This window comes from Oenanthe melanoleuca, chromosome 6 (assembly GCF_029582105.1).
Source record: "Oenanthe melanoleuca isolate GR-GAL-2019-014 chromosome 6, OMel1.0, whole genome shotgun sequence".
NCBI lineage: Eukaryota > Metazoa > Chordata > Aves > Passeriformes > Muscicapidae > Oenanthe > Oenanthe melanoleuca.
In genome coordinates, this window is record NC_079340.1 from 6,766,956 (window position 1) to 6,780,557 (window position 13,602).

Below are 13,602 nucleotides of genomic sequence, written 5' to 3' on the forward strand. Positions count from 1 at the left end.
ATTTACTATTGAGACATCATTAGCGATTGTAATTTTAATTTCTGGCTTTTTATACCTTTTTATATAATTAAGCACTTACATAAGTATCTGTATAATTAACTGTAAATTTGTGAGTAATTTCATGCTTTTTTTTCCTCAAGTCTCAGTCATTTGTGTCTTATAATTTTTTGTTGTGTCTGGAGTGCCAGAAAGGTGCTTTGAGTATTCAGAACTTTGTTCACCAGCACTTCATTCCAATTTCAAGGTCCTTGCAGGGTACTTTTAACTTGCACTTGGTTGAATTTGGACCAGCTCTGTTCATAGCGCTGAGATCTCTTCGCTTCCCCTTCCCACCCTGTGGAAGGTTTGGAACACGCGTTGACGGTGCCCGTTGTGTGTTGCAGGATGGTTTCACACCTTTGGCAGTAGCTTTGCAGCAAGGCCATGACCAGGTGGTTTCCCTGCTGCTGGAAAATGACACGAAGGGAAAAGTCCGCCTTCCTGCCCTTCACATCGCAGCTCGCAAGGACGACACGAAGGCAGCGGCTCTGCTCCTGCAGAACGACCACAATGCTGACGTGGAGTCAAAGGTCAGTTGGGAAAAGCAAGAAGGTTTGATGCTGTCAGGTGCTGACCACATCCAGGGGAGATCTCCCTCCATGTGAGCTGTTTTGCTGCAGTTACACAGAAAAGTTTTCTCCTCTAACACCTGATAAAGAATAACATTTGATTTGCCTCCCTTGACTCTTTCTCCCCCATTCCTTTCTGTTTAAATCAGGGTTAATTTCTCTTGTAGAAACCTTGCAAATGGAAAATAATAAACAAAACATTATTTTAATTATTCTCTTGGAAATGAAAACCACTCCTGAAAGCAGTGGTGAGCTGTAGGTACTATACAGTTGTCATTTGATCAGTTGTGCAATTGCTACTTGGAGAACTTCGGTAAACATGTAACAATTAGCACTCAAAGTACTCGCTCATTCGGCTTCCACCCTGTGGAGCTTCCCGTGTGCGCCGGGCGTGCTGCCAACCAAGCTGCCATGCCACACAGCCATCATGAAGCTTTCCGCATCCATGTCACCAGTGGTGGACTAACCGTTCATTTTTTCCCCCTTTTTGCTTCCAAATGTGTTAACCTAGATGATGGTGAATAGAACAACAGAGGTATATATAAATATATATATGCATCATCACTTCTCCATAACTTAGTGCTGCTGCATCATTTCTCCCTCCTGTCTGCATCGCATATTATAGGATAGGCACCTGCTTTAGATTAAATGAAGTAGCATGTGCTAGAGAAGACTGTAGTTTAGAGACCAGGGCTTTCTGCAGCTGAATCTAGGGTTTAAAAGTAAGAGTGAAGCATTCTTGGGAAATAGCTGCCATCATAAAAGGGCCGTATTACATGAGATGGAGTTTTCAGGGGTTCTCGTGGAGCATGTGTTTATCAGATGCTTTAAGAGCTGCAGACAACCCTGTCACGTTGTGCATCCAGGTCTGATTCTAGGCTTCTGCATGACACTTACCTTGATGGTGTCAGCAAATAGAATGATCTGAGAGTGGTTTTATAGCTGCAAAACTCCCAAAGCAAGGCAGTGGCAGCTAGCATGGCTTGCTAAAAATTTAGAAATGCATCTAGTTCCCATAAGGTTTCATACTTTGCAGGACTGATGGAATTGCTGCATGTTTTAGCATTATTTTAATAGGTGGTAAAACTACTTATATATGAAAATCAGTTGCTGAAGTAATTTTATCAGTAAGACATCTTTTAATTAGGGTGGTAACTCTTGATGTCTGAACATAACCCAGTGTGATTGCCCACAGTGGGAGACTGATCTTTATGGTGCTAACCCTTGGAATAAAACCCCTATATTAATAATTTAAAATGGTCTTTGATGTTATTTTCATTTGCATCTACTTTGCATTTATAAAAATCAGTTAGCAAATATCATTAAATGTCTTGTATTTGAACTTCTGCAAAGAATCTCTAAGAGATTTAACTTGCAAGATTGACATAATACCAATAACTGTATATTTCTAGTTAGAAGCTAATTTCTTATAAAAGTCAGATCATTGCTTTAATATTCAAATGTTTTGGTTCTGTTTTCCTGAAATAACTGAAAGTTTTATTCTACTTCTTTTCTTCTAGAATAATTATGTTAATTTTTTTCCCTCCTGCATAGCAATGTGACTTTATTTGGACTCTCTTAGAAACTATAAATGAACATCAGTGAGTGAAAACTAGTACAGAGTTGGAGTGATGACTTGCCGCAGGCTCCTATTACTAGCTTTTGTCAGTGATGTGCCATGAATTGTGGAGTATTAGTGTGATATTTTTTAAAAAGTATCTATTGGTTGTGTTTTATTTTGTTTTTTTGCAGAGTGGGTTCACTCCCCTCCACATAGCTGCTCACTATGGGAATATCAATGTAGCCACGTTGCTGTTAAATCGAGGTGCTGCCGTGGACTTCACTGCAAGGGTAAGTTTTGTCAGCTATGCTTAATTTGCTTTGTCACCACGTGGCAACACCTTTGGCACAGAGGTGTGAGAGGCACATCACTCTTACCAGCCAAGGGGCCTGACCTGGCTGAGCTGGTTCTGTTACCATCCGGTGTAAAGGGGCTTTCCCTGGGCTCAAGACCTCCTCTCCCAAACTTCTGTTTTCATCAAAAGAACCTGCTGTTTTCATGGTTCCAGCCTTGCAAAAGGTGGGCTGGGATCCAGTGACACAAATGCTTCCACCTGTAGCTGCAACATATGGCAGGAGTGAGGTGTCCCTGCTGAATTGTCCTCACCATGCAGTTGCTTCCAGTGAACATCAGGTGTAGTGGTGAATAAAGCATCTGTGCTTTCACTGCATGCACGAGAGCCAGGTGATTCATAAAGGAAATCTGAGAAACTGGATGAGTAGGAAATGAAATGAGACCTTGAAGTCCATAATGTACGCAGAAGAAAGACAGGAAACAATAAAGGGAAGTTAGAGTTGGAAGAGCAGGGGAAAAACCCAAACATGTATGGATAGGGATACAGCAGGAAGGATGGGGTACAATACGAAGAGCAAGGAAAGATGGTGGTGCCAGGCATGAGAACAAATAAATAAATAAACCCCAAAATAAAACAAACTGAGATTGTGCAAGGCTTTGGCTCACCAAACCTTACCCAAACAAAGCCAGGGAAGAGATGTGGTAGTGATCCAGGACAGTAGGAAGATAAAATTAAGGGAACAAGAGGCATTCAAAGTGAAGGCGAATGATGATGTAAGAGTAAATAGGCATAAACTGGCCATGAATAAGTGTTGTCTAGAAATTCAGATATTTCCTATTAAATCTTAGTAATTAATATTATTTAATTAACAATTGCATAATAATGAATATTACGTATATAAATAGTGAGATTCTGGAACAATCTTTCAATTAAATTAGAAAAAAGTAAAAAAAAAAAAAACAATGTAAATTCAAGATTATATTTATGAGGGGAATTATGTCACATGGATAATCCAGCAGCTTCTCTTCTGAGATTTTGATCTTGTGTTATGTTTATTACTTTTGCAAGAGGAAAGGTACAACCGTACTGTTTAGAGCATTTGCACAAAAGGAAAAGTGAATTTGCAGTATTCTGCTTTAGATAGTTTGTATAGCTAAAAATGAATGCTTCTGTGTTAAGGCACAAATTTACATGCAGCAAAAGTTTTATGACAAGCATTGCAAACCTGTAGCTTTGCTTTCACTGATAACATTGACCTCTGTTTTCCAAGTCCTTTAACTGACCCAATTAGAGCATTAAGGCATTTCATACCATCATAAGCTGTGTCATTGTGTATTTGATAAGCCTTAACCACAGAAGCAAGGAAGACAAATAGGGTCTTGGGTCATCTCTTTCCCACTCAGAAACAAGATTAGGGATTAGCAATGCTACTACATTAGCAATTAGAGCATTTAGTACCAGTGCACTGAATACCATCTGCCTATGCTTGTTTGTATAAAATAATAAGTCTTAGACTTCAGCAGCTCTGTTTTGGATTAAGAGCACTTTTGGAGAGTACATACAGAGTAATAAGGCCATTCTTTCCTCATCTTCAAGATCTGGACGTTCTAAATTCTGCCTCCATTAGTTGTCATCATCAGAGGGAGATGAAGTTCTGGGATAGCTGGGGAAGTGCAGATGCAGTGACATCAGCCTGAAGAGCAGTGGGCTGAGACTGTGACTCAGGGAGCACTGAACACTTGTTTGTGCTTGTGATACGGGGCGGGGGCATCCAGAGAGAGAGAGCTCATCTCCACTCCATGGCAGATGCAAATCTAGATAAAGTTGTTGTGACAGAAAGAATAGCAGCATAAATAACAGTAATATGGAGTTGAATTTTGTTCTTTAGTGTTTTTCACTGCAGGGGAAGAAAGTGCTGCACAGAAGGATGGATTAGGTTCTGGCAGAGCAGTGGATTTTTTAGGCTAACAGAGCACATGCAATTAGCAGCACCAAGTAGCAGAGCCCTTGCTTGACCCTTGATTACCCAAATTGCAAAACAGGTACTGAAAATGACCCACAGGTACAGCCTGCTCACTGCCACCTCATTACCTCTTGTTTTAATTTGTCTAAGTACTATCCACACTCTGCTGTCTTCTCTCTGCAGGAAAGGCCCTTATTTGAGTTGCTGACAATGTGAGATGAGCAACAGAGCAAAGATATGAAGGGCTGTAACCCAAATAAAAATTACCATATGTACCGTAGCTTTCAGAAGTGCAAAGAGCAAACTTTTAACATGGGGTGCATTTTTCCTTTGTTCTTATTAAATATACAAGTTGGCACTACTTGTCTATATCTCAGTTTATGTTCAAACTCTTCAGAAGAGCACGAATTCTTGGGAGAGGTTTGAACTAGAGGAGAAGATTATGGTAACAAAAAAAGCTTGTGTGACCAGGGTAAGGTGAAGACAAATATGTGAGGGCAGGACAAATAACCTTCCACAACCATCAGTGTAGTCAGGGTGGAGGAATGTGAATGAATGTGTAGGATGAAGGCAGAGCTCTAAGGGCAAGGGCAAGTGAAATGAAGAGCTGGTGAAAGGATGTAAGAAAAAGGAGGGCAGGCCTGTGGCAAAGGAGATCTCCTCAGCTGCTGTTTTCAGCGTGTTTCCAAGAGGCCTGAGGGAAGAAAGAGGTTCCAGCAGCGAAGGCAAGGAAAGAGATGAGCTTGCTGATGGCTCTCAATGTGTGGCAGGAGCTGAGCAGTGGTGCTGTTCTGTAAGCAAATGATGTCCCCAGTGACATTCAGTAGCAGCTGCTCCCTCAGCCCCACCGGTACACACCTGCCTGCCTCTCGGCTGTCACATATTCCCTTGGTCCCTTATTTCACTGCAAGAGGCACAGCTCCAGGAGCTCCTGCAGGTGTCACAGTGCCTGCCAGCCTGTGTACCTGCTGACTGTAGAGGCTGGGGGTTGGAAGTGTACCTACTTTTACAGGTTTGTACTCCTGCAGCTGAGTGACTGATGTCATGTCAGATCTTCCTCTGAGCTGCATTAGCACGTGTGTGTTTGCTTTCTTCTCTTGCCTTGCTGCAAGTGCAGGGAAGGTGGCACAGCAAACTCTCCATTAAGATAGATGGAAATAATTTCAATAAACCAGCTTGTGATGCTCTTTATTCTGCCTGTAAACAGGGAGGAAGCTCTGGGAGCCATCCTAACCTCATTCCAAGTGAAACAAAATTTCTTTATTCAGCTGGATGTTTGCCAAATATTTTGCAACAAGGGAAAAGCAATCATTCCAAACTGCTTGACTTCTTGGGCTCAAACTCAACAGAAAACCTGTCACAATTACTGGCAAGGTGTGCATTGCAGAGTAACAGGCATTTTATGACTACTCATCATCCTTTTTCTGTAGTAAATTATCATGTGTCCGGCTTCTCCAAAATACTTAAAATACTTCATTGCATCTCCATATTTCCCTCCTGCTTAACTGGGAGACAATCACACAGAAACTAAAGAAGTGGAAGAGGAGAATAAAGGGTAACAGGGTGAAGTTGGCCTCCTTTCATAGCCAGATGAACCCTTTAAAGTAGTCTCTACTTGGGCTTTGAAGGATTGCAACAGCTCCAGGCACCATTCTCTTAACTGACAGTGCTAAGGAGAGGTATGATGAATCCTAGTTACAAATTGAAAGGTAGCCAGATACTTTTAAGTTAATCTATTTTATCTATTTTTTCAACAGGAAAAACTAATTCCTGTCATTGTAAAACTATTGTTTATCAGTCACTTGTACCTTTAAATCAAACTATATCAGGTGTCTTACCTAGAGTTTTAATTATTTTGAAGGTGTTTTGAATATACTGGGAATTTTATTTAGGTAAAAGTTGTCTTTTGAGGGTTCACACAGTATTCAGATAGCATTCTTCTGTCTGAGATGATCTGTTTAGCTCAGGTAAGGAAATGCCTTTGAAGCTCCACCTGTCTCTGAGGAAAGCAGTGGTTAGAAAAGAGAAAGTGGTTAGAAAGGAAGGAAGGATAAAATTCTCTGCATTTTCCAGAGCAAAAGCTGAAAGAATCCACTCTGTACTTGAGCAAGACAGAAGATGGAAGTAGCCAGGGAGTGACCTCTCCCTGTATCTTTCTTGCCAAACCAAACAGGAACTCATCACTGTGCCACAAAACTACATCCAGCTCTGGGATAAGCCTTCCTGATACACAGCACTCCTTGTCCTAGAGATCTCAGTTCCACTGGGAGTGGGCTTTACTTGTGGAAAGTTTGCTTACTGGAAGGTTAGGAAAGGCTTTGGTAATTTTGAGAGTGGTGTGAGGACAACATGCATTATTGATGACCCTGAGGCTGAGAAGCAGAACACCATTAGCCCATCAAAAAGAGCAGGCAATATCTAAGTGACAGTGGCATAAAAGAAAAGCATCTTTTAACCCCAGTGGTTGTTTGCCATAAGAGCCCCTTTCTATAGTCTTCCTTCTTTTCTTCTAGGATTCATTTTATACATTTTAACCCTGAAGAAAGTTAAGTATATAAGCACACAAGAACTAAAATAGCACAATATAAGACTTACTAGAATTAAGGAGTGAGGGAAAAAAGCTGGGAAATTGTGCACTGTTGAGGGTTTCCTGGAAAGCATCTTGTTGTGCATTTTTATCTTTAATTTCTGAAACATCTATACAAGCTTCAGTGATTGCAGTAACTGCTACTAGAATATAAGACTTTTCTCTGCAGGAATTCTGCTGTGTTGTAGCTCTAGTTCTGAGCTGAAAAATACAGAGGAGGATATTGGGTGTTTTAACATACGTGTTGGTGTTGGTGCATAGTTGCATATGAGATTCTTCAAATGCACACCACAATCTTCCCATACCTCCAGGGTCTGGTAATAGTAGTAATAAAAATGCAGTGGTGCTGCTGACAATTCCTGTATGCAAAAAGCACCATTATGCTCTTTCCTTAATAACCTCTAATGCTGGAGGGATTTTCCAGACTGTATAAGAAATCGTTGTTGTAGCAGTATGCCCATTTTCACCTTCTGTCTTATACATTCTGTGTCAATATTAAGCTCTTCTTAGAGTTTGCTCTCAGTTAAGGATTGAGAAGAACTGTCTTACTAAATTCTGAGTTAATCTGAACATTTTGGTAAAAAAGTGTTCTGGTTTGTTTTAAATCAAGGAAGTGAAATTTGAAATCAGACAAGTGTAATTTTTCTGATTAAAACTGCCCTCCACTGAGAGGCTGGGAGGAGAGCTCAGAGGTGGAAGTAAGTTCTCTCATTGGCAGCAAGAATACCAAGTCCATGTGACTGGCAATGAGTCTTCACAGTCCTGATGTGATCAGCTGCTCAGCCAGCGTTTAAATTAATGCAGCACATGATTAGGAAAAGTTTTCCCTTTGTTTTGTGTCTTTCTTTAAAGGTGCATTTCAGAGCCCAATATGAAGCTGTAAGTTGAGACATTTACTTTTCTTAGTTATTATTAGAATCCATATGCTTGTAAGACTCCAGCTGTGATGGGAGAAAGAGGCAATCTCATAGGACAGCATAGCACATGAGAAACCCAGGGGGAGTTCCTGGTTTTCTAAATGCATTTAAATGTAATCATATAAGATCTACTTTGCATATTGACAATTTTAACCCTTCTTTTTTCTTGACTTCCTAACCATTTGTATTTCTAATTTGTAGTAAAAGGAGCAATTCTGATTGCTCTGGTGAACTGTGATGGATAATGCTGTGTGTCAGAGGGCAGCTGATCTTATTTCAGCTGGGAAATGTTAGGTGGCTCATTTCTCAACACAAGATAACTCAAAAGTTTTTGTCTTTTCTTGTGAAGCTATAGATAGAGAGCTGCAGCTGGAAAGGCTTAGTGTTCCCTCTGATCAGGCATGAGCAAAGGCCACTGACTGTAAAAGCAGGTCACTCTTCACCCATCATATTTGTGGGTGTTATGTGGCTCTGGAGGAAGGCACGAGCCCTGTGTGTGGGGGTGGTGGGCTGCAGCAGGCAGTGGATGGAGACAAAGGGAAAACCACCACCCACAATGTTGTGAAGTGTAGAAAAGGTTGCATGCACCTAATCCATGGCATTTTGAGCTATGTATGGTCTCAGAGTACTTCAGGTCATGTGCCTCAGGAAATCTGCCAAGGAGGAGAGAAAAGGCTGTGTTCTAGTTGATAATCCTATGAGCAGTTTTTGGGTAGTTTTAGCTTACTCTTCTCACAAGTGATGCTTCATATTCCCTATAGAATTTATTAACTCACAAATTGGACCTCAGTGTCAAGGGGTCTGTCTGAGATATTACCCAGCCTTGGATATTTCGTCAGCAAGGGCAAGCAGCACTCCAGCAGAAATTCTAGATCTGAATCACATCTTTAAGTGGCAAATTTTGGAAGGCATTTCACCTTTATTACTGTGGGAAAGCATCTTCAAAAATTTCCTGATTTGCTATTCTATCTTAAGAACAAAGGGAGAAATTTATAGAAGATCAAACGGATAAAAATAGACTGAAAAGACAGCAGATGCTGTTGATAAACTGAAGAATTCAGAACCTTACATTTGGTGGCTATTTTGTTTGCTGATACCACAGTTTTAGTGTTAATAAACAACACCAGATTTGCACATATTATGAAGCTTTCTGTTTTTCATCTTTCATTGTTTCTCGTGACAAGTACAAGTAACTCCATTTTGAGTTCTTTGCTTTATGTTTTGTCAGCAGAAAAATTAATGATGGTGTTGTCTGAAGTTTTTTCACTTCTCAGTTCACCTTCTTAATTGTGAAATGAGAGATGGGGAAGGACAATACATATGAAACTTCTAGTTGTGGTTCTTTAAGACTTGGTCCAACACTGTATTGAGCAAAGACAAGTTTCTTGGCTTGAACATCAGTGTGCAATTATTCAAGTATTCACATTCTTTGCTACCAGTAAAAGCGTAAATAGCTAAACAGCAAAATTAACTTCTGAATAAAGACTTGCCCCCTCTCTTTTTCCTCTTCTTTTCCTCACAGGGTTTTCCTGAGATGTTAAGGTGAAAAAAGTTAAAAGTGTTTTTAATCCTTTGTCTCGTGATTTTTTTTTAAATAAACCATCTTATCAGGTTAGTAAAGTACAACAAAACTGCAAACTCCTTCCAAGGGAATGGGTGTTCTTTGCTAGGAAAGAGGAGCTGTTTGGTCATTCATAAGGACAAATACTGCACTGTACATATGGAGTTTAATTTGCTTGATTTCTCCTGCTTCATTAATTATTTCAGGGAGGCTGTGTGTAGTGTGTCACAAAACTTTTCTGGAGCAATCACATCCTTTCGCCCTCCATCTCTTTGTAATGTGAACTTGCCTATTTTCTACCAAAAGTAACTCCAGGTTTCAAGTTGCTAAAGCCATTAAATTTATGTTTTTTTGTAAAGACAGGTGATCACATAGAGTAAGGATGGATTGCTAGCTCTAAAGCTCAGTCCTTCTTTGGTGCTGCAGAATTTCCCCACATTTCCAGCCAGAATGATCGCCTGTCAGAAGCTGGGAGAGAAATATGCTGTCCTAATAGCTTTGGTAGCAATCCAGAAATATTAATGTCATTTAAACAGGACTTGGTTTTGAACATGAAAGTGGATATTTTTAATTTTTTCACCTGTTGCAAGCAAACAGTGTGACCTAACCATTAATGCTAAGTGAAAGTCATTTCTTTTAGTTTTGAGCTGTGTATTTGCCATCACTTATCCGTCTATTCTAGAATCAATCCTTTTTCTTTTATGGCAACAGGAGCTTTGACTGGCAAATAATTAGATCCAAAGTGCACATTCTTATGTGGTTATGCCCTCACCTGTGCTGAACTAGATTCATCTTAGTGTAGAGATGAATGAGAACCAGACTTCTAGCAGGTATTTGTCTTGCCTTTTGTAATTCTGTCCCTTTCTCCTCCATTTTTTTCTTGATGCTTGGAAAATGTTTTTCTTCTTGTCTGTGTATGAGGCAGTAAATTATTACTACTAAATTATTTTGATGCATTAACAGGGCACTAGGATCTATTAGGCTGAGTTAACCTCTTTGCCCCTTAACATTAGCAAGTAGAAAAAGGTGTTCTTTAATCTAAATTACCTGCAGTACTCTTTACGTGAAGACACAGAAGTTATTTCCTTTACCATTTTTTTGTCAGGAAAGCAGAATTCATCTCTCTCTCCTTCTGACCTCAGTAACATCTTTCCTCCTGGGAAGAGAGAAAAAGCAGAAAGTATCTCCGCATAATTGTTTTTCTCTCTTTTTTTCTGTCCTCTTTGTGACTGGTACAGTAATGTAGCGACCCCATACTATATCCAGTCAAATAGAATAAACTCTTTTTTTCAAAACCAACTCACAGAAAATTTAAGTGATCACATAATTTTACCTCCCTGAAAGGGCTAGACATGCTGTTCTTTCTGTTTAATGTGCTAAGCATTTTCTTGCTTTACTTTGCTTTTTAAAGGAATGAGAAGCTACTCTATCACAGTCATCACTTTGATACCCTAATGATCATGAATATTGTAGAATGAATCTCTGTCATTTAACCTTGCTAACATGCATTTTACCTCTGTGGTAATATTAATTAGTACTTTCTAGTAGCTGTGATTGTTCTTCACAGTGAAATTTTGTGTAAATGAAAATGTAGCAACTGCATGAGGTATTTGGTGTTATGATTAGGCTGTGAGTCAGCTTGTCATCTGAGAGAGGATCTTCTCTCGGTGCTGTTCTCCGTCACTCCACTCACCTGCAGTTCTGAGGGAGCGCTGCTGAATGCTTTGTTAGCCAGGTCAGACACCAGTACCCCCCCAAGCTGCATTTCTGATTCAGTCAGCCACTGGACACGCTCACTGCATGTGCTGCTTTCTGCTGGGTCCCAGGGCCACTGGTTTTATGCATCCAGCTCTTTGTGCTGCCCCGAACATGCAGGAACACATCCTTTACAATTCTGTTGGTCTGCAAACACTAGCTGCGTGCTCTTTTTATTTTTACATGGCTCCATATGATCAAATATATACAAGACATGGCCTTCATACACCACGGGATAAAGGATTCATCAGAGCATGAAGAGACGTCCTGGCTGCATCTTGTTAAAGAAGCGCCTGTGCGCGCACTCACACGCGTTGGTTATGTAACTGTCCTCGATGTGCAGCATCCCTGCCTCTGTGGCCTGCCAGGCACCACTCAGGGAAGCACACACACTTCTCTGCAGCCCCTCTTCAGGCACAGTGTTACACCCATTAGAGGAGCAAATTGAGTAGGCAAAATTAACGGTGGAACTGAAATGAAGGTGCTGGCCCGGCTTTCAGAGTTGGCTGATAATGTTCAGACATAAGTAATGTTGGCCTCTCATAATTTTTGAATGACATCTACAGATAAAATGGTTTTGCTTATTTTTCTATGGCTCCTACAAGGCCAGAGAAATTGAGGTATGAAAACTTACCACTACAGGCTCATAAACAGCCACAGCTGGATTAAATTGCTAGGATTCAGTCAAATTTCATAAATTCAACTCTTAAGCCAAAGTTGTGAGCTGAGGCACAATCATGTCATCTTATAACTCTAACAACAATTTGGCTTTTGTTTTCACCATGTATATGTTGAGGTATCAGGCCAGTAATTCACATGTGTGGTTGAAGACAGCATCCCTTTGCTTTCATGCTCCCAGGGAATCAGACTGTGTTATGCTTTAGCAAATTGGGCATAATTCTTTCTGCAAGCAAACCAAAAATGGAATTAATGAAAGACAGACATATGCATATTTGTTTTCATGTCTTTTTCTTCCACAGAATGATATCACGCCATTGCATGTTGCGTCAAAAAGGGGAAACGCAAATATGGTCAAACTCCTACTTGATCGAGGAGCTAAAATTGATGCCAAAACAAGGGTAAGCTCAAGTTTGAGTGCTGTGAGTGACTGTGTGAAATTATTGCCTCTGACCTGTGTGCTGCTGTAGAACTGAAATAATTTATCTTCCCGGTAGGCTACTACAGCTGCACTGCGTTTTTTTTATTAAATGAGTGCAATAGGATATGAACATTTTACGTCTCTTACAGCAGTTGGTGAAACACCAAGGATGGCAAAGCTCAGAGCTAACCATTTTCCATGTTCCCTTTCCAGTGTTTAATTAGGAGCTGCTTTTATCTACTTGGGAGTAGAGGTGAATGTACAGGAACATGCTAAAAGTTGAGATTCAAGTCAGATATTTCAGAATTTGAATGCTAGCAGGGCAACTTTGAGCTGCAGTGTGTTTTTTGCCTTTCACCATCCACAGGCAGTGTCACAGACCATGTGGCTGATGAGCCTCCTGCAGCTCAGGCTCTGTGAGGGGTGCTTGGCTGCTGGCTGGGATTTGTCAATACCTCCTTGTGCTGGGCACAAGGATGGTTTCCATCAGGCTGACACCTAACTCACTGCCCTGAGTGACTTAGAAACACAGTGCATATGGTTATGTCTAATTGACATAGTTAAAACCCAACCAAACCAGAGATATTTTATTTACTTACACAGCAGAAGGAAAAAAAAAAAAAAAAAAAAAAAAGGAAAAAAAAAAGGGGGGAATAAGTGGAAAAGGAAAAAGTTCAAATGTTTGGAAATACACCTGGAACTACTGGTGCTGGGGTCTGTCAGGGCACTCTTTGCAACACACTCCTGTGTGTGCAACGTAGCCCTCAAGAGCTGTCCCAGTAACTTTTTGACAATTATAGTTTTCTTGAAATATTAATTTATCACCTCTACCTTTTCCCTTTTGAATTAGTCTGTGTAAGTCCTACTGTTCAGCATCATTCTAAAGAAAAGAAATTAATAACCTAAGAATAGTTTTTCTACAGTTGTTCCTGTATTCACAGGTTTTTGTTTGGTTACTGTAGTCTCTGAGATTTCCTGCAGTGCTTTTAGGCACATTCCTGTTTTTTTTCTCTGTTGAATTCAGAAACTGGGTCAATTTATTTTGTCATCTCTTCATTCTCTTCACGTGTTCTTTCTTATTGCTTCCATTTTACCTTTAGGAGCTGATGATTTATTTCTAAAATGTTTCTGTTTTTTCTAGTTGGGCAAAATGGAAGAGATGACTTTTCATGGGTGATGTGGACAGTGGGTATAGTTTCTGGACTGAAAGTCCAGCCTCCTCTGTGCTACGTAAGGGTGCCACAAGGGGTGTGATT

The 13,602-nt window shown here is 40.3% G+C and overlaps 1 protein-coding gene across 3 annotated transcripts in view; it reads left to right on the forward strand.

Moving 5' to 3' along the window:
* Positions 1 to 13,602, forward strand: part of ANK3 (ankyrin 3) — a 308,301-nt gene that overhangs the window by 176,173 nt on the left and 118,526 nt on the right. For all 3 annotated transcript variants that reach the window (XM_056494940.1, XM_056494941.1, XM_056494942.1), the window contains exons 6-8: positions 384 to 569; positions 2,361 to 2,459; positions 12,228 to 12,326. In XM_056494940.1, the coding sequence (XP_056350915.1) occupies positions 384 to 569; positions 2,361 to 2,459; positions 12,228 to 12,326 (384 nt within the window). The remainder of the gene's footprint in view (positions 1 to 383; positions 570 to 2,360; positions 2,460 to 12,227; positions 12,327 to 13,602) is intronic.